This window comes from Pangasianodon hypophthalmus, chromosome 12 (genome assembly GCF_027358585.1).
Source record: "Pangasianodon hypophthalmus isolate fPanHyp1 chromosome 12, fPanHyp1.pri, whole genome shotgun sequence".
NCBI lineage: Eukaryota > Metazoa > Chordata > Actinopteri > Siluriformes > Pangasiidae > Pangasianodon > Pangasianodon hypophthalmus.
Window position 1 is genome coordinate 7,477,216 of NC_069721.1, and position 21,951 is coordinate 7,499,166.

General features: G+C 38.7%; 2 protein-coding genes across 3 annotated transcripts in view; one reads left to right on the forward strand and one right to left on the reverse strand.

Moving 5' to 3' along the window:
- phyhiplb (phytanoyl-CoA 2-hydroxylase interacting protein-like b) overlaps positions 1-7,818 on the forward strand; it is a 21,093-nt gene extending 13,275 nt beyond the window's left edge. For both annotated transcript variants that reach the window (XM_053238799.1, XM_053238800.1), the window contains exons 2-5: positions 1,195-1,391; positions 1,967-2,141; positions 3,051-3,172; positions 4,931-7,818. In XM_053238799.1, coding sequence (XP_053094774.1) covers positions 1,195-1,391; positions 1,967-2,141; positions 3,051-3,172; positions 4,931-5,464 — 1,028 coding nt within the window. In that variant the 3' untranslated portion in view covers positions 5,465-7,818. The remainder of the gene's footprint in view (positions 1-1,194; positions 1,392-1,966; positions 2,142-3,050; positions 3,173-4,930) is intronic.
- Positions 7,304-20,934, reverse strand: fam13c (family with sequence similarity 13 member C). The gene is made up of 10 exons (XM_034309325.2): positions 20,216-20,934; positions 16,071-16,263; positions 15,117-15,258; positions 12,080-12,161; positions 10,687-10,892; positions 10,156-10,239; positions 9,955-10,050; positions 9,264-9,448; positions 7,844-7,945; positions 7,304-7,436 (listed from the first exon to the last, which is right to left on the reverse strand). Exons 1-10 carry the CDS (start codon positions 20,382-20,384, stop codon positions 7,322-7,324), a joined length of 1,374 nt encoding a protein of 457 aa, XP_034165216.1. The 5' UTR covers positions 20,385-20,934; the 3' UTR covers positions 7,304-7,321.
- Positions 20,935-21,951: the final 1,017 nt, after the last annotated feature.

Below are 21,951 nucleotides of genomic sequence, written 5' to 3' on the forward strand. Positions count from 1 at the left end.
GCTTGTTCTCTTCACTCAGCAACTGTTTTGTTCCTAGTTTAATCTTTGTTCTGGTTCTAAAATCAGTCTGATTCTGTTCCTTCTGTTAACTCAGTTTCTATTTCTACTCCTCACTCACACTCTGTCTCTGATCATGCTAATGTTCTTGAAGTTGTGCTTACTCCAATTATCTGTTCTGTTCCTGCACTCTATTCCTGCACTCGACTCTGTCTTGAGCTCTTGTATAAGTTCAACTTGGACACTCTACTTCTCTGTTGCCACCCTAATGACTGTTCCATAGCAAGCGTAAGGTTTATCTCCTATCTTTGATCCTGTATTCATCTCAGCTCTTGTCTATATATGCCAATTAGTGTATCTTCTATTTCCAATCTATCACTGTCAATATTAGGCACTGACAATTTCTCACTGTCTGGCTCAGCTGTGTCTATATCAGCCCCTGAGCCTCACCCTGAGTTAGCCTCACCCTGGGAAATATAGTCTCAGCGTCAGATGCTCCACCCAGGGGTCATGCAGTGTCTAAAGTGGTTTGTACACTTTTCTGGCCACAACCTTCAGCATGTTGAAGATTCCAATCTGGTTGGTTCTGCACTTCTGTGTATATGCATTTCCATGCGCTGGTTTCCAGCAAGAAAGCAAACTATTGAACAATGAAAAACAGTGTGTGTTGTGGAGCAAGATGTAGTCACTGGATTGAAAAAATGTGGTTAATTGCGGTTAATCTCACAGACTTGCTGACAAACTACGGGAGAAATGTCTGTGATTAGTCATCTGACATGTCAGTTAAATAACCTCCTTCTGTGACAGTAGATAATTCTTTGCCACATTTATTGAGAAAACATATCAGACTCTCTAGTGAATTATAGAATTATGACTTCATCTCTCCTAGGGCCACTGAGGTTCTGTTATTGTAAAATCTTGCACAATATCTAAACCTGCACACATAGTCATTCTTTAATACAATACCATAACATTGTAAAGTTAGCCAATTGTGTTGATTTAATGTCAAAAAATTGTATGTAAGCTCATAGTACCATATAGGATAGATTCAAACCCCAGCTGGGTGTTGGCTTGTTTACTGCCTCTTGTTCTAAAGCAGAAGCCTCCACAAAGAGAGTCCTCAAGCTCACAGGGACTTCTTTGTATCTTCAACAATCTCTGTCTCTATTTGCCTCCCTCTGTTTTTCCCTCTCTTAGGAAATAAGTCCCAGGACAGTGGCATTGCAGAGATGGAGGAGCTCCCTGTTCCTCAGCACATTAAAATCAGCAACATCACTTGTGACTCTTTCAAGATCTGCTGGGACATGGATTCCAGGGTCAAGGAGCGCATCACACACTACTTTATTGACCTTAACAAGAAAGAGAACAAGAATGCCAACAAGTTCAAGCATAAGGTATATATAATTAGTGCCATTGTATGTGAGGGTTTTCCTCACTAGAGATTTCAAAAGGCAAATGCAGATTAATGTGATTTTGTTTGGATTTGATTGGAAAAGAAACAGTGGCATAATCACTGTCTGATCTATACAAGTGTGATGGCAGAGATTTATTATTTAATCATTTAAGGCATGATCTACAGTACCGTCAACCAATCTTGACATATTAATTATGTTGACATAAAGTACAAAAGTTCCACTGAAAATGATTAAAACAACATTTTACCTTATAAAACCAGAATGTTTGGGGAAAATATGGTTAAATAGTGCTGGTTACATGTGGAATTGTAATGATGAATATGCTGACCTTTTATGAACATCTGTGCAGAACCATGTTATTTGATACATATACAGTATAATCACCGGAGCTGTACGTGTGTTATATTAACCACCCACAAATTAGCATTTGGAACTGTCATAAGGTATTTCAGGGGAGTTCAATTTGAATTCAAAACAAGCTCAGATGAAGTTGAGAAAGGTTAATTGCTTTGAATATTTAATGAATGCCCTGCTCTGCCCTCTGCGTGCCCCAGGATGTACCCACTAAGCTGGTAGCAAAGGCAGTGCCTCTGCCCATGACAGTGAGAGGCCACTGGTTTCTGAGCCCCCGCACAGAGTACACTGTAGCCGTCCAAACAGCATCTAAACAGAGTGACAGAGACTACGCCGTCTCCGAGTGGAGTGAGGTTGTGGAGTTCTGCACAGCCGGTGAGAGCAAAACACACGTAGTCACATAAACACATTCTCTCCTTTCATTATATAACTAGATGTTAACCCTCATTTTATGTTCCCTGTGAATGTTGTATTGAGACAGGCCATATCTTTTCATTTACTGTAAAATGCATTTTTAAATACCCAATAAATCTTCACGTCAATTATCAGAATTATTCACAATTATTCTTCAGAGCAGATCCTTTCTTTTTTTATTTCCTTTGAAAATTGAATAACTGTAGCTTGCTGAATCCTTTCCTTTTATTGGCTCTCTGTCACAACACCTGCATAATTTAGGGTGTGTTTTATGTAAATTAGATGTAGGCTATGAGTCAAAAGTTTGAACACACATGATGATAGGTTTCCTTACTTTTATTTTCTACTATTTTGGAGTATTAAAGAAAACATTAACACTAGCAAATAACACATACGGAATTAGGCAGTGACCAAGAAAAGGGTTCAATGATTTTTGATTTATAATTTTTTTTTTGCTGGTGAAGCTTTACACACTCTTTGGCATGTTTTGAATCGGCTTCATGAGGGAGCTAAAACTTTTAAAATTGGTTGAGCACTTGTTGGCTGCTTGTACTTGTTTGGGGAAACAAATTAAATTGCACTCATTTTTGCACAGTGAGAGCCAATTTGTGTGGCCAGTTGGTCTGATGCCTGAATCTCTGTAACAAATGTGATTTTTTTTTTTAAAAAAAAGGGGATATTTTTTTTCCTGAGAAGAATTTAAGCATAAAATGACCTTAAATGACAGCAATTTATAAATCCAATTATCTCTTAGTTATAAAAGAATAATTTAGCAGTGTTTGTCTATGGTGTCTGTTGCTATGGTTTCATCTGACTACCGAGACTCATTCTGGCTTCTTTCCTCGTTTTCTTCCTTTTTCTTACTCCCAGATTACTCCACGGTCCATCTCACACAGCTGCTGGAGAAAGCGGAGGCTATCGCAGGCAGAATGTTGCCATTCTCTGTGTTCTATCGCAACCAGAACAAAGAGTACTTTGACCATGCAAGGCATGTAGATCTGCTGGTTTTACCAAAACTAAACTTTTTCTTTACTACTAATACTTTTATTGATATAGTTGAGATACTGGAAACAGCCAGTTTTTGGGAAAAGGAAATAGAAAGGTGAAGGACAATATTTCATTAGATTTTTCTACTTAATTACCTCTTTTGGCTTCTTTTTCATAAAACATATATAATACATCAGGGGCGTTACACAATGCCGTAATCTGAATGTATGTGTATCTGTATCTCTTTAGTGCTCCAAATATTCATATCTGTGTCTGATTAGTATATAAACCTGAATTAGGTGTGGCCTATACCAGAAGATTTTTTTTTTTTTTTTTTTTTTGTGAATTAAAAACTCGGAAGTAGAGATGTCAGCACTGTCAGCATGATCTCACACAATTTTACTCACCTCATCACTCAGGTTCATAATTGGTCTCAACTAGAGATTTTTTTTAAATCCCACTCATGCAGTTATTATTTTTGTTTGTACCTGTGCATGAGATTTTCTAACAAATTTAGTTGGTTCTATTTCTATTTAGTTGGACTACTAGTCTAATTCAAACCAGGCAGTTACTAACATGAACATGTTTTTTTCTATTTGAGCCTCATATCTGACAGCTTGCTCACTTCCGCATGAAAGTAAAAACATCCTTCTTGTGCGATTTTTTTTTTTTTTTTTTGGTTTTGTTGTCTGCCGGATCCCAGTCCAGATACACGCCTGTAGTCTCAACCAGATTCTCTGTGAACTTTAATGGCAAGCATTGTAAACAGCATGCCTCCTATTTGTATCTGTATTTGTATCTATTTTCTCCACTTAGAACACTTTATCTGTTTATTCCAAATAATGTACGTGTATTGGTCACATATTGATAATAACACTTACGTAAAGAAGCAGAGCCAGTGTTATAACTGAAACTGAATGATTGTGTATCACAAGTTCCATACATTCCTTAAGTAAGTCTCACCATGTATTACTTGTGGTATCATTAAATCTACCCATTTTTGTGGTGCATAAGCAGTGCAAGAGCTCAAGACTTTCTCTAAAAGCCCACTTTTCAGAGTTCATAGATTCATGTGGGAACATATGCAGGGCACCTTGAAGGTGAATGACTTTTGATTTGTTGCATCCTCATTCTTTTATGCATTCAAAGACTGTAAAAAGATCAAAAGAGTGAGACGGTTGGTTCTGCAGCCGAAGTTAATGGAGCCAACAAAAGGGCCATATTAAATCTGCCAAAAGAGGAAAATAGAGACGAAATGAGACGAAAGAAGCACCTTGGAATCTAATTAGCTCCATTTACCTTCCACAGAAGAGTCCCACAGGGCCCTGTTAGTGGCATTTGGCTCTGACAGACTTTATGGAGAGATTTCAATCTCTTTTCCTCTCTTTCTCAGCATATCTCTTATATCTCTTAATCATATGTTTAAGCCTTGATCTCTATTCATTCTTTGCTGTATGATCAAACAGTTATTTCAGTGCTACTTGTAGCTTAGCATTCATGTATGTGCTGCTGTTTAAACACATTGCTTTTTCCATCTTTTTTCCATCAGTTATGTTTGGTCCTCACACAATTAGATGTTTGAGTTGTAACTGACGGATTTCTAGTGAGGTTCAGTTGAGGACTAGCTGATTACTGAAGAGTGCAGCTGTTTCTTGAGTCTTTATTTTCTTTAATTAATGAGTAAAATCTAATATGTTAATACGCGACATGAAGAATTGCTATGATTACATATTTACATATAAATGCACCCTCGTTACAGGGAGGCGCAGAAAAACAAGATGCTGCCATCGGTGAAGGACAACAGCGGCAGCCACGGCTCACCCATTAGTGGCAAGCTGGAAGGTATCTTCTTCAGCTGTAACACCGAGTTCAATACTGGGGCTCCACCGCAGGACTCACCGTATGGCCGCTTCCGCTTCCAAGTGCCAGCCGAAGCTCTCTTCAACCACAACACCAACCTGTACTTCGCTGATTTCTACTGCATGTACACGGCATATCACTACGTGATCCTGGTGCTGGCACCGCATGGCTCTCCAGGTGATGAATTCTGCAAGCAGAGGCTCCCCTTGCTGGATATCTCCAACAACCGGTTTCTGACATGTGCTGAGGACGAAGAGGGGCGCCTTTCTTTCCGCCATGCGCAGGACATCATCCTCGAGGTGATTTATACAGACCCGATGGACTTGAGCCTGGGTACGGTGGCTGAGATCAGTGGGCACCAGCTCATGAGCCTGTCTACGATCAACGCCAAGAAGGACCCCAGCTGCAAGACCTGTAACATCAGCGTTGGCCGCTAAATCCCTGTTCAAGCAACTCTTATTGTTCTGTTCTGTTCTCCTGTTTTCTTTCCTTGGTGTCTTTTCTTTAACTCTCCTTTAATAACCCTTTAGGAGTCTCAAGGCTCCTTGACAGCATGTGTCTCTCAGCTTTTTACCAAACACTCCTCTCTTATTGAGTTAGACTATAATGTAGCCCTATTTTTCTATCTATGTTCAGAGGCGTCAGTGGGACTATAATATGTCTGTCAAAAAAGTGACATTTTCTCCTTTAATTCTTATTGGCTGTGAAACTTTAAACCGTGTTTTAGAGTTACAATGTCATATTTTGCCAAAGGTGACAACATAAAGTAGCATACTGGTCAAACTGATAATGTAGCTGGATATACTGTATAACAAGGCTATATAAGTGTGTATTTATATTACACAGTATTTGGATCATTCTAAAGAGCATAGTAGACATCGCTGCAGCATGATTCTGAAATTGAAAAACGATGACATCAGCACTTCTTTGATAGCTGTTCTGCAGTGTTTCATGTTATTTATTCTAAACTAAAACCTATTATACTGTGTTTGACACATAATAAACATGCCAAGTAGTAGAAATAGAAAAATATTTATTTTTTAACCAGTGTATAGAAAACGGACGGAACCAGAAGTGCACAATACTGGGACTTTGGGACAAAAAATGGATGCACACTAGAACAGAAAGAATTTCTCAAAATCAAATTTGCACAAATCTACTGCGTAAACCAATGCAAAATTAACATGCACTAAAAGCTGTCATTCAAATGGCGAAATAGTCATTGTGGCTGTGTACGTCAAATTCAGTCTGGAACACAGCAAACATGACACTGAACAAACCACACTTGATTGTAGAAGATCTCAACAATTCGAAGTCGGCTGGCATGCAAGACACAAAACACGATTGTAATAAGTCCTTGCAGTTGAAACGGCAAAACAAGATTGGTAATATCTGTATTGATTGTTGAACAGGAATTCAAGGCTTTTTTTTTCTTTTGAGTGTGTTACACTTTCAGACCATAAAAAGGACCATTGTGCTTCATGGTAGAGCATAGTTATTTTTTTTATATATTTATCTTTTAAAAAAAAATCTTTGTCAGTGTCATTCTCCCTGTCCTTCAGGAGGCCTCTTAATGTGTCACAGTCATTCAGTTCATTTCATTTTTGTGAAAAAAGTAAGCGTAATAGAGGGACACATTCACAATAGGTCACAATAGTTCACATTGTATAACATCAGTTGCCATTAATACAAGCATTTGTGTGCTTCAGCAGCTGGTGAGTTTGCATATGATTATAAATCTAAGTGCTCTGGGTTTTAGCATAAAAGTTTGGCGTTTGCTCACGACAAAGCCCCCGTCTTGAACCCTGAGCATCATGGTCCGATCGTCTGAGAGCACACTGTCATTTTGTTTCAAATTACATCAGAATGACAAAAAACTCAGAACAAGAAACCAAGAAAATTGCATATTGATTCAGGCTTTGGTTAACAAAAAAACATCTCTTCAAAAAACAATATAAAGTGCCATATTTCATCATTTCTTTTCGTCTTTAAGACACACATGATTTGTCAGTCTCCGCTGAGTTTGGAATGAAGAATGAGCACAAAACAGAGATCAGTATTTACACGGTACGTCATGCAGTAGCCACGTAAGGCTTTTTTTTTTTTTTTCTTAGAGTTAGATCAAACCCTGTGTCTGGGAGGTCTGGGCAGCTCAACGTAGAATCATTGTTAAAGTGCATTGTAGTGTTATTATGGCACGAGCATGTAATATGTAAGCAAAAACATGGTTTGGTCCAAATGTCTAGATCTGTTTTGAAAGGCAAACCAGGATATATATATATTCCTTGAATAGTCTATGTGGTTTCCTGTTTGCTAAGCAGAACCTCCAGCAAGCGCAGTTTGGCTTTCAGGCTTTTGTACTCTTGATATTCTTCTGTCATGGGAATCCGGTCGTCCTTTTGTGCAGTCCTTGTGTGATTTGAGAGCAGAAAAAGAAAAAAAAGAGAAGAGGAAACATTAATAGAGACCTTGTGAGTCCATTTACACAGTGAGAATAACCCTTGTGTTGCCTTATTGAAATAGTTTTGTACATCAGTGGATATCAGCTAAAAGGAAATAGATTTTATTTTCTGCAAAATATTTGAAATACTGTGTACAGAATCATTGTGTTTTTGGTGCATTGAGTTTTTTTTCCTTCTCTGCCAATTTATTTTTCTCAATTGTATTGATGTGCATTAAGCTAACTATACTGAAATGCCTCGTGGATGTGTGTGTCTTTTCTTTCTCCTGCTGTTCATGTTTTACAAACGCCAAATGTAACATACGTATTCATTAAAACATGTTAACGCTACTGCAGTGTGTCCCTCGAGTGCTACCTGCCCATCTGTCTGAAGAACTGCTCCTCAAACTCCCTGATGGCTTTCCGTCTCCTCTTCTTCTCCGCACGAGTCTCACGCAGACACTGCAGCAGCTCAGATCTGCAAACCATTAAGCATTACATTTACACAGTGGTGTTCAGCAAACCCTAATCCCTTATTAATAGTGCTCAGATTATAATCTGCACTCATTCGTGATCTTTGAAATGTTCACAGTCTTCAGGGATTTTTAACATGAGTTTAGGTTAAAATCTTAAAAAAGCTTGAGAATCAATTGCACTCTCAGAGAGATTACTAGGATGATCTTAAAACTGGTCTTAAGATCTTAAGATCATTGTAAGATTGAGAATCAGGCTCTGTTAGAGATTCCCAGCATAATCATTAGTTAAGATTTGTAAGATTTTGTAAGATTTTTAAGTCACATTGGATTTTCAAGATTTTCTTCATCAGATTTATCCAATATCAGGTGAATATCTGCGTTCCTGGGGTGACATGTTTCGGGTTCAGTGAACAGCTAACCTTAGCTCATTAGCTCATTAGGAGGTAGCTCATTAAAATGAATATTATTAGCAGGTTTATTTAGTTAGATTGCAATAGCTTTTTTTTCCGTACATACTGTATGTGCACACTGCTGCTATAAAATAGGGTGTTCTGAAACCGTATTAATAAGCAACTCCTCCATGTTGAGTCATCCAGAAAGACGTGGCACCAACCCCAGGCCCAAAAGTTCATCTAGATAAACTCAGCCGGAGAGAAATCTGAGGAGGTGGATGCTACCAGGAAGCAAATCTCTCTCAAATGAATGTGCTTTTTTGTGGCTTACAGGTAAGAAACATTTTAACATATTAAAATATAAGCCAGAGCTTGGGAACCCTTTACTTAAGAGCAATATAGATAGGGCTACATGACAACCAAAACTACATATCTATTTATAAAGCCTTATAACAGACAACAGTCACAAGGACTGCCGTTTTTAGTTGGGATGTCTAAACTGGCATAACTCCTGAGTCAAGTGAGTGATTTTTCTTGAAGGGTTTGATGTTATGACACTTAAACACTTAAATTTTTATGAATACTTACAGCAATGCCAATTTTCTCTGACCGTAAATTATATGGAGGTTGATTTTTTTGATGTCACATTATTACCCTTATATGACTCTGACAGAAGTACACTAATCTACAAAGTCATAGTCATAATGTTCTAATGTAAGCCTGGAAAATGACATAATACCACAAAAATATGTCATTTGACTCAAAAACATGTCACAATTGATTAAAGCTGTCTTAATGACAGATGCTCCCCTTTAAATTTTTATAAATATTCGTGTTAGTTGTCAGAGCTTATATCCTATAGTCCTATGAACACTGGCTTAAGTGAAGTGTTCCTGCCCCATGTTAATGATACTGAAGCGTGTCCCACCTGGAAGCAGCGTGGAGGTTGGACATGTTGAGGGCAGGCTGTCGAACCGCTTTCACCTCGTCCAGAGGGGACACAAATGCCGTGTCGCTGTCCCCTTCCTCGTCTTCCTCCATGGACTCTGGGGTTGCTTGCCGTGGGGGCTGAGTTTGCTGCACGTACTCTTCATCAGACCCTTCCTCTTCCTCCTTAAGCCCAAGAATGAAAAGCAGTGAGTGTGCTGATTTGTGTTATGTAGTTACATGGGGAAATTAAGGAAGGGTGCAAATCTATGTAAGGTCTGAATCCAAATCACAGACAGGATTTTCATTAAAAATGAGTGTTGCTTCAATTATGGTTTCATATTTTGGTTTAGCATTCAATCATAAATAATCAAATGTGAGAAGCTCATGATGGAACAGGATTAAGGAAATACCAAAACAGAATCATCTCTGACTTACTTGTTAAGAAAAATACTTTCATTTTAATCATTAAAAGGTGATTTTTTAAATCATGAATGAAAAAAGTGGTAGTCCTTTAAGAAAATAGGCCCATTGAACTAACAAACATAATTTTGATCAATTCTGGTCTTTAATTTGATACAATTTAAAATCCTGAAATTTCATTTCATTTAAAGTTTCATTAGCAGAACTGGCTCAGTGTAGATTTTGGTATTATGTGCGTTATTCTGATAGCATAATGAAGCTGCACGTACGATGGTGGTTATGGTGGGTGTGGCACACAGCAGGTGCTTGACCATCTGGTATCTGTCATAGAGCGGCTTCACCAGGTTTCTCTCCTGCTTGGTGTCCTGAAAAAACAAGAGATTAGCACAAAGCTTTGCAAAATGTGCCTTTAGCTTTCTCTTACAATGCTAATAATGAATCGGTCATGTTGGTGGTGAAAGGAGTCTTACAGGGCGTCCGTGTAGACTCTCGAAATACAGCAGGCATTTCTGCAGCGTGAGCTTCTCCAGCGCCATCTGCCTCTGGGTCATCTCCTGAGAACACGAGTAAGTACAGTTAAACATGGGTCAGTAAGACCTGTTTCAAATATTTTATTAAAGTTGGAGAAATTATGTTTCCAAATACACTATGTGATGGATTTCTCTAATTCACATAAAATATTTATATTACAGATATTACAGAGTGTGTTAAAAGTCTTAACCTGTGCTTGCACACATATAGTAACTGTACATAAATCCCCAAACAAAGTCTTCATTCTTTTGAACATTGTGAATATGAATATGAAGATGATAAGATCTATATAATATTATTATAATATGATAATTTTTTTAGAATTGTGTTGCTAAAATGTGACATCATTGTGACCACCAGGATATTTATTACTAAATAGTGAGTGTAACATAAAGGTTAATCATCTTAAGCTCTTCTGGTCTGTGAACTCGCCTTCGGTGTAAACAGAATGTAGCCACAGATGGCCTTACCTTCATGTTGTCTGGGAGGCCAAGGGCCTGGCGTTTCTCCCTCAGTCGCTTCAGCAGCATGTCCACCGTCTCCTCCAGAGAGGGTTTGTGCTGCTGCTGCTGCTGCTCCGGCGCCTCATGCAGGCCGTTTGAGTATCTACAGGTGCCTGTGGGCTGGTCGTTCTCTTGGCCTCGCGATTCCTCCACTGACTGCCTCAGCTTCAGATCTGAAGAACAGATGAAAACAGAAAAAGTGATTAAAAAAACAGTCAGGAGACTCTAGTTTCAGACAGATTATATTTATTACAGTGAGCTTAGAGTATGTAAAAAGGTCTGGTTAGGGTAATGGGTATAAAATCACTTCAGTGGGTTTGATTATTAATGCTTATGTTCTGCTCACTATTTAGTGCCCCTAACTAGAGCATAACTATTATGAGACACAACAAAGGCTCTATCTGAATATTCTATAAGAATAAGATATTGAGCTTCAAAATTTGACTGTAATTCAGACATATTTTCTTTTTTCCCACGTTTTATTACTTTTCAGACATATACACCAACAATACATCCAGGGTCCCATAAACAATAAATTTACAGTTGTATGCAAAAGTTTGGGCACCCCTGGCCAAGGTACTTATTTTATTGTTTCTTGAAGTGAAAAGAAGTAAACATTACTGCTACAGGAAACTGTTAAAAAAAGAAATTTTTTTGTTCAAATGTTAATGCAAGATTATTTTATATCTGATGAATTAAAAAAATAGAAAAAAAATTATAGTGATTGTGGCATGTCCAAAAATTTGGACACCCTACTAATTTAGTAACACCCTCTTTGTCAGATATCACAGCCTGCAAATATTTTTGTAGGCAGTTAGGAGTCTTTCCATGCTTGTTCACTGAAATTTCACCCACTTTTGCTTGCAGAACATTCTGAGATCATCTAGAGTGGTCTTGCATGCACAGCATGTTTAAGATCTACAAATTTTAATGATGTTCAAGGCAAGGTACTGTGAGAATATGTTTTTTTTTTTTTTTTGAAGTTATACCTTGTATAATTACAACGTCATGCTTTTCAATTACAGATGCACAAAAGCTATCTATCTATCTATCTATCTATCCATCTATCTATCTATCTATCTATCTATCTGTCTGTCTGTCTGTCTGTCTGTTTATTTAGCAATTTATTTATTTATTTATTGTGATTTTGTAGCTCACAGTTTTACTCTAGAGTTAAAATGACCTGAACATCATCTTTGTAGCATAAATCTGATTTCTGAAACCACATGATTATGACTAAATTATTTTGGTATGGGTTGTTTTGGCCAGAACTTTAACAGTCCAGTGGTAGAAAATATTGATTTAAGTAGATACTGTGATCAGAAGAGCTTCAACATAAAGACTGTTAAAGATTACCCACCTTTGAGCTGCTTGCGAGACTTGGCCAGTTCACTCATGAGCTTGAATATCTCTGGATTAGCAGACTTGTCATTATGGGAGGGCTAAAAAAAAAAAAAAAAAGATCAGTCAAATCCCACAATCAGGTACACCCTTACAAATGATTATTTAAGGCTGTCCTATTCGTTCCTAAATGAATGAGCAATGAGTGTATACATATTGAATGGGAGGTCTCTAAATGCAACTAATTCAGTGAATTTCACTAATGTGCAGTAACTCTGTTTACCACCAGAGGGGAGCAGTACCAGAAAAATTACGTGTGAATGGCTGACCAATACACAAGGATGTTTCATGACCTTTGCAACACTCTTTTTTATGTGTGTGTGTGTGTGTGTGTGTGTGTGTGTGTGTGTGAATCCTAATCATCACAGTATTACACCTATGGTACTACGCACTTCCTTATCTTTCAGTGCTGTCCAGGTCTGGCTAAACAATTTCCGCTCAGTATCTGAACAAAATGTTCAGTTGTAACCTTGTTGTCTGCTTTAACCTGTGTATTTTTAGAAAGTTATTACGTATTACCTATCAAGGTCACACCATCTCTGCCCGTATAAATAAGGCATCAGACAGAAATCACTTTTTGTAATTGGACAATTTTGAAACCCACTGTGGAGCTGCATGAAAAAATAAAACAACATAAAATTACATCGAGTTATTGTTTTGAAATATTAAATCCCAGGTCACTGTTCCAGGCATGTTAAAAATCTACCAGTTTCTAACATTAAGTCAGTTTACATTACATGGGGAGAGCTGGCACACTTATAACATTTTTGGTTTGAGTTACTCAAAAAACACTGTAAACTTATAATTACATCTGGAAAAATCTAATTAAACCGTTATACATTGGCTACTGTGTGTTATATACTTTTATGGGTAGCTTGGAAAATATTAAGTAATGACAAATGATCATTGGATGTTTTATTTTCTGCATTTTTTTGTTAGATCAGAGTGGCCATGATTAAAATACTATGCTATACAGTTACTATGCTTGAACCATAATTCTATGATTTCAAAAAAAAGGAAGATGTCTTTATGAGTTCTGCGTCGATTACAATTCATCCTTATCCGTAGACGAGTGTGGAAATGAATGGGTGCATCTTTTCTGGCTCAGCACTGCAACATTTTTCTGCTCTTAACAGTCTGAAACACCTCTGAAGCAAGATGGTGTACATTTGCACCAGGTGTTACAATTGTATCCGACTGCAGGTCACACCCATGCTATCTCACCTTCTTGAAAACAGAATTAGCATGCACAAACTATGCTAACGGTTAGTGTCAAGCTAAGTGTACACAGATTTCAGGTATTGGAAATGTAAGGGGAAAAATAATACTAAATATATATATTATTTCTCCTTCCATATTTGACTTACTTGGCACAAACTGTTTTTTTGTTATAATAATATCTCTAGCAAAAGTGTACAAAAGTCACTTTTTTTTTCAAACAGACATGAAGAAGTGATACACTATATGCACATAAATGGGTCACAGTCATATGCATGCATATAGAGAAAACAAATGTGTTGTAATTGTATCAGCTCTCTAGCAATCTGGTGCCAGGCTAGTTAGTGACCTGGTCTCCTGCACATTATTTTTTTTCTTACAAAAGTATAAACAAAAGGGCCAGATCTCAAGTATAGTTAGATGATGGTTCACGCTCAGCATCTTTGTGTGTGTGAAATCATACAGGATGAGATGCTGTGTGCAGGGAAGTGATGGCGCACCCTTAGGATCTGTGCGTGTGTGCACATGTGTGTTAAAATGATAATGTCTCTTAAAAATGTGATATTAGACAGGATTAGAGCAGCCTGGGTAGAAGAACTAGGTATAAAATAGGTATCAGATGAAACTTGGCATAGTGCTTTAAAGAGAATGAATGGAACAACCTCCTGTCTTAGCCTAATACAGGATAAGGTTCTTCATAAAACTTATGAATTATATATACTAACTTAGATGAAATATATGACCGATGTCACATTGCCAAAGCAGACTTGACCCACATGTTCTGGTCCTGTTTTAAGCTGAAGGGCATCTGGTCATCTATATTCAAAATCTTGAACAAAGCATTTTGAGTTATATGTACAACCAGTGCTGAAATAGCTATATTTGGAGTATTGACAGATAATACAACAATAACAAAAAAACCAAGAGGAATGCCTTTGCCTTTGCCTCTCCATTGGCTCGCAGAAGAATACTGCTTGAATGGAAATCACCTACGCCACTGAAAACATCAGCATGGCTCAATGACCTGATATTTCTAAAACTAGAAAAAATTAAATACACTATCAGAGGAGCAACTAAACATTTTTTTTACAGTTTGGAATCCGATAAGGTATTTTGAAACTATTAAGACTGTCCCTTCAAATGGTCTTAAATGTGTGTATAGTATGCGTAATTAAGGCCATGTTTATTGAAAAGGTCTAGAAGATCTAATAGGCATCCTTAAAACTCCATAAACATGACACTCTGTTTAAGTATTTTTTATTTTACTTTTCTACATCTTTAGAATCTTATAAATGTGACACTCTGTTTGAATGGATACCTTTTTTGTTTGTTTGTTTGTTTGTTTGTTTGTTTCGGTGTACCTGATAGGCAGTGTTGGGTGGAAGGTTATGCTAGGTTCTGAGGGATGAAAAAAGCAAAATACTTAATATGACTGTATTTGAATGATATTCTTGTTAAAAAAAAGTAAATATTTGTAGAAATTATAAACAAAAAGCAAAATTACAGACACAGTGAACTTCTAATCTCAACCTGACCCTCCCAACTGAGATATTTTTGAATGGCCAATGATATTTGGTTGCTGATATTCCAAAGTGCTCAATTTCATTGTACGTAAACTAACCCCAGCTATAAGCAGAGTTGTATGGGCCCAGTGTTGTAAGATTTTCCTATGCTGGTGCTCTACTTTTATCTTACTGGGATGCAAAATGGGCCCATGTCATTTAGTATTAATGTAATTTGGTGACTTTGGAATTATAGACAATCTGGCAACCTCGTACCTTGTAGTTCATATCTTGTTCGAAGCGTTCTTCAAACTTGCGTATTCTTCTCTTGAGCGTCTGGATGTGTTTAGTGAGTAACGGAATAGATGGTGTGTCTTTATCATCATCAGAGGTCTCCGGTCTGACCATCCCACGAGGCCTGAGAGAGAGAGAGAGAGAATGAGACAGTGGCAATTTAATACTTCATCTGATGAGACATAAACAGGTGGTGTTGTTTTACATTGGGTTATATAGAACCAAATACTGTGTGATAGTGTGTACTGTGTGTGTGTGTGTGTGTGTCTGTGTGTGTGTGTGTGTGTGTGTGTGTGTGAAATCATACAGGAAGAGATGCTGTGTGCTTGCAGGTGATGCGCACACTCAGGATCTTTGCGCGTGTGTGTGAGAGAGAGGTGATGGTGCACTCAGGGTCTGTGCATGTATGTGTGTGTGTGAAATCATACAGGATGAGATGCTGTGTGCAGGGAGGTAATGCTGCACTCTCAGGGTCTGTGTATGTATATGTATGTGTGTGTGTGTGTGTGTGAAAACATCCAGGATGAGATGCTGTGTGCAGGGAGGTAATGCTGCACTCTCAGGGTCTGTGTATGTGTATGTGTGTGTGTGTGTGTGTGTGTGTGAAAACATCCAGGATGAGATGCTGTGTGCAGGGAGGTGATGGTGCACTCTCAGGGTCTGTGTATGTATATGTATGTGTGTGTGTGTGTGTGTGTGTGTGTGTGTGTGTGAAAACATCCAGGATGAGATGCTGTGTGCAGGGAGGTGATGGTGCACTCTCAGGGTCTGTGTATGTATATATGTGTGTGTGTGTGTGTGTGTGTTTGTGTGTGTGTGAAATCATACAGGATGAGATGCTGTGTGCAGGGAGGTGATGGTGCACTCTCAGGGTCTGTGAATGTACGTGTGTGTGATTGTGTGTGTTTGTGTGTGTGTGTGTGTGTGAAATCATACAGAATGAGATGCTGTGTGCAGGGAGGTGATGGTGCACTCTCAGGGTCGGTGTTGAAGCGCTGGCTGAGGCTGAGGCTGGCACAGCGTGGTGAGGGTAAAGGGCTGTTCCCATCCGTAATGTAAGAGATGAGTCGACTGGGACCGGGGTTCTGCTGGGGTTCACTGCTGCAGTCGCCTTCAGACTGCCTACGATCTACACACACACACACACACACACACACACACACACACACAGTGTCACACTATATGAGATGCCATTTAGGCCTTTACGTCACATTTTTTATCACATTCACTGCTTTGACCTCTCACATATAATAGCAAATGAGTTCTATCATGAGTGAGGTGAAACTAGTAAGAGCTTTTATAAATATCAGACGTAAAGTGGTGAATGTAGGAGTTAAAAGTATTTTATGTGGAGGTAAGCAAAATAATAGTGTATAATTTTGTATAAAACTATTTTATATAAAATGTGAGACGTTGAAGCAGTAAATGTGTGAGCCTTTTCACTCACACTTGCAAAGTATGCAGACCATTAAGACAAAATAAAGAAAGCAAAAAAGATTTGTTATGAATTTATATCAAGACAAATAGTGTGCTGAATTTCACAGAAGGTTCTTCATTAAGAATAAGTTACAATATTAGTAGTGAGAACATTTGTAAAATTTGAATTTCTCTTTCTGAATATCATAATAATGTGTAAGGTGTCACAAATCTCCTCTGAGCATGGTGCTTTTGTCTGCACTTTCTGCAAAGCCCGTGCTCTTATTGTGACACTCTTCACTCTTTTCACTTCCTGGTGCTGTCTCCACCCCTTGTTATGGCATCCTGATTGTATCCACCTGTTACCTGTTTACTAGTAATTAGTCTGTCTATATATAAAACCTATGTTAATGTGCATCTCTGAGCCTGCTTTTTCTGTGTTGGTGTTGGTGTTGGTGTTGGTGTTGGTGTTGGTTCTGGTTCTGGTTCTGGTTCTGGTTCTGTTTCCTAGCTCCTTAGCTCTAGTTGGATTTTCTGGTATTGACTCTTGAACCTGTTCTTTCTTTGTGTTTGCTCCCTTTTTGATGCTTCCTACTATATTTCCTAGGAAAATAATCAACAATGGGGTGGTTTGTTATTTTTCAATAGCAGCACAACAAGTGTTTTATTCCTCTTATACCATAGGGAACAGCTATACACCAGAGTTCTCACCAACTTATACACCAACTTTCTCTTGTACTTACGAGAAAAATACTGCTCCATTCTCCATTCGCAAAACCTCTGTTCTTAGAGCTGACACTTGAGACTCCTTCCACGTTAAGTAACAGCATGTTTTTAATCCATTTATTATTAGACTTTGATTATGTAGACCTCGTCTTATTCAGCCTGCACAAAAATGAAAGCTGCCCACAATACCTACAATCAACATTTTTCACCAGTAATGTCTAAAATTCACACCATACCCATAGTGACCGCCTACGTTCCATACACAACACTGTACAGCCTGCGTGGGCTCGCATCACATCTCACACGGCTAAAATGCTGGTTAAAATCAATGCCTATCTGCTAAGTTTGATGCAAGTCAGACCCACGTCTAAAAAAAAAAGATCCAGAAATGCGTTGGGTGTTGGCCTTTAGTGTGATTCAGTAATTGACTCCAAATCTCAGGATGTATCACCCAGTGTAGAGAACTATGAATATCTTGAAAACAGAAAAGTTGTGGGTGCACAAAGACAAGAGAGACTATGGACATGTATATTCTTAGTAGAGATAAGCCTGTCTGAGTTCTTCTCATGTCTTTCTTAATGTTATCTATTTTCAATGTGAAAATAGATACACATTAAAAAAAACTTTATTCAGTTCAATGAATGGTGTATGTAGTTCTGTTCTATGTACTTCTATGTAGTTCTGTTAACCCTTCTTTTTCTTAAATTTGTTCTAGTCTATGTTCAGAGCTTGTTATTGGTTTAATCAATAGAATAGATGATATGTTTAAAAACTGAATAGTCATACATTATGGGCTCATCATTACGAGCCCATCAAGGGCTCACAAAAATAGTGATGTGGCCTAGCTAGAATTTGAGTTAGACACCCCTGATGTACAACAGCCACCATCCAAGTCCATGAGAATGAGCTGTTACTACAAAAATGATAACTTATCACAAGTGCTTTTATGTTAAACCTGTGATTTGTGGTGCAGCCAGCATTATTGGTCCAGCTGCTGTTATAGAAAAGTAGTCACCATCTTCTGACCAATTAGATTTGAGAATTCAGCAGTGCTGTAGTATGTTTATTCTCAAATAAGCTCCCTACCGTCGGTGTCCCACCTGCCCACGGCATTCTTTTGTTATTTGTATTAACTGTAAAATAGACTAGCATTTCTCTTTCCATCCAACATGCAAATGTTTGAATCTATAGAAAGAATCAGTGTGATTCTTTTCATATAAATGTGGGAGGTAACATGGTGAATGTGAGAGCAATGTGTATGAATATGTTAAGTAAACTTTGTATAATGGCCTAAACAGCATCTCATATCACTAGATCTCAAGTCTTTGCAACTGTCACAGTCACTATTCACAAATCCAGAAGTGTGTGTGTGTGTGTGTGTGTTTGTGTGTATATGTATGTGTTAAAAGCTGGCTAGTATCATCACAGCTCCAAAAATACATCATCACCTCATGTAATTGTCTGGGACTGCCTTTGTGATGTGGATGGATTTTTAGCTAAACACCAGACACATATTTGCTTCAAATACAAAAGCAGTCAACCCCAGTTAACCCCAATCATTTAGTCCAGTCACTGGAATGAAGTTAAATCTAGAAAGTTCTACACCTCGATATGTGACTACGCCGCTACGAAAATGAAAAATAAAAACCGATTTGTCATTCTCAAGATAAGAAACAATACAGGAGTTTAAAATACAGAGGAAAGATGATCATGCTGGTATTTTCTGTACCAGCAACAAATGCACAGTTGTAATTACATAGTGTTGCCAGATTGGCGGATTAGCTCCCATATCAGGTTATTTTTATCCACACTGGGCCGGAGAAAATGGCCTTTAGTGGGTGGATATGATTTGGATTCATTTCAGGCTGGTTTATAGAGATTTTGGAAAGGATTTTTACTGTGATGTATCTTGGGGAAAAAGTCATTTAAAAACTGTGTGCACTTTGTAGTTCTTCTCCTACTGGCAAGGCTTTTGCTGAGTTGTTTTCTCAGCAGGTTACAGGTTTGTAAGTGGCGTTTACAAGAGTGATCACAGAAACATTACTCACTTTATGCTTTCAATCACAATCTATCATATCAGTTATAATTTATGCACTGTGCATTCATATAATAATCTAGAAATTCAAAAATTAAAAACAAAACCACTTGGACAGGTTCTCCAAGAATAAACCAGATTGTTACCATAGATTTAAGAGTAAATAAAATGAGAGAAGAGGATGAATGTTAAACAGCAGGTAGAGTTAGCTTCCATAGATGCATCCATGCATGCATATATATTCACTAACACACACGCATGAATAAACACCTGTGAGTCATCAGACCTTTCCGGTTGATGGCAAAAATATAAGCAAAACCTCTGGGCAATCCCTGACCTTGTTTTATGATCTATAAATAGATGAGACAGGACAGGACAAGAGAGAATAAATAAAAAAAACTAATCAACAATGGTTGCTTAAAAAAGATAGCAAGTAAAGAGAGAGACATGCAGAAATACATGTAAAGAAGATGAAGATAATGCAAGCAGAATGCTGAAATGTACAGTATGTGTCAGTTCAGAGGGGTGTGTTAATAAAAGAGAGAGAAAGAAAGCCATGCTGTGAGGAGGTGCGGCCACGCTGCATATCCCTCCAACTCACCGCATTATTAATAGATACCTGCGTGAAATGGCACCACGAGCCAAAAAAAAAAAACAAAAAACAGGTGGCAACCACATCCCCACAAATCTCATCTCACAAACGAGTCAATGGAAGATGAAACTGTCAGTGCAAAGCCATGAATTTATCCAAATCATGGCATATCGCATAGCATCCAGTGCCTCCAGGAAGCGTGACATATAGAAATATACTACGTCACATCTTCCAGCTGCATCATGATGCGAGCAGATGCACAGCTGCATGACTGAGATGGTGTGCCAGATCAGCATGGTGAAGATGTATTACCTTGAAGGCTGTTCTCATCTCTCAGGCTGCCGCGTGAGGGGGGCTGTGTCTCCTCTCTGCCACCCATGCTGGTTGGGCTTTCATCGGGAGAAGAATCCGGTGGCGAGCTGGCATCCTCCTCCAGAGCCTGGAGCTTCAACAGAGAGCCCTGCAGGCAGAAGCAAAACATGCCAACGAGGTATAGGCAAAAAGGCTGGGATGGAGGAAGAGGAGACTGAGCAATCCGGCGGGTGTCAGACGAAGAGATGGAGAGCTGGAATGCCGCCGCAGTCTCGCTCTCACACACACAGTACTCAGCCCTGCCTCTGCTGCTGTTCACATGCGTGTTCAAGAGGGGGTGTGTGAATGTGCTCCGATCATATGAATGCTGCAGCAGCAGCTCCTACCCTCGCCTGGATTATTCATGCAGTGGTGGGAAAGAGTGAGAGAGAGAAAAAGAAGGGTTGTGTGTGTGTGTGGGGGGGGGGTCTGCTAGCGTCAGCAAGCCCCAGGGCAGGCCGGATGAGACTGGCTGAAGCGATAGGAGAACTGGTTGGAGTGAGGGAGTGGGAGTGAGGAGAGGATGCGTGGGGTAAGAAGGCGAGGCGGGGGTTTCTCAGGCGTGGCATGGAGGTTTTTCCTGCATCCGAGGGACGGACGATGTTCTCACACGTGATATAATTTGTGATACAAGTGCATGGCTCCTCCCCTTATCCATTCATAAAAAAAGAGGAGGAGGAGAAAATACAGCTTCCAGCAGCAGGCCAAGGAGGAGAAGCCCTTACATGCAGACACGCACAGACTAACGTCAAGAAATGATGTATTTCTTCTTGATGTTGCTGCATCCCCCACTCTCTGTCTGCCGGCCATACGAAGAGGAGACTGAGCTGTGCAAGCTTCACCGAGGATGAGTCATCCAGCCCCTTCCCTCCTTATCCTCCTTATCTTCCTCTCTCTCCCTCTCTCTCTCACTCTCTCTTTCTCACTCCTTAGGGGAAAAAACTGCGTGGTTGTGCGCACGTGTGATGCCTCCCTGCACCAGTGACACGTGTCACGTCAGCGAGTAGGGTCTTTGTGCATGGATGTGAAGTCAGCTGCGGCCCTTCCTAAAAATGAACATACATAAATATATACAACAAACACATATGCAATAATAGCAATGATATTCTGAGCTTAGCCACATGGGTACGATGCTTTTTTATGCAAAAATAATATTCTGCTTTTAATCTGCATGCTTACAATTAACATTTCCTGACTCCTTCCCTGAGAAGAGTAACAGCCCTGAGCTGCTTCTGGTGATGTCTAACAATGCTGGAGACACTTGTAGATCTGGGTTCTTTGCATATGTGGACATTCTCTTCAATTCAGACCTCTTCGAATTAGGTTTGTATTAGGGTTCGTATGTAACTGTATGATTATTTAAAAAAACGATTGAAGTTCCTCTTCAATATGCTTTTTTTTTTCAGTTGTATTGTATTGTATTATGTATTGTATGTAACATGTATTGTATGTCATGATAAAATTAAAAAATTTTATTTTGGCCGATTTTTAAAGTGTGCCAATAATTTTGGAGATGACAAAACACTCTAAACAAAAGGGAAATACATGCCTGTTTTACAATTAATACAACTACTAACTAAATGTCATGGACAGAGCATTTCATTCACACTAAATAAATATGATTCCTCTCTTCCTCACAGCACAACAAAGCAACCTGTCCTGCTAGTCTTTTGTTACATAATAACTAAAAGTCAGTT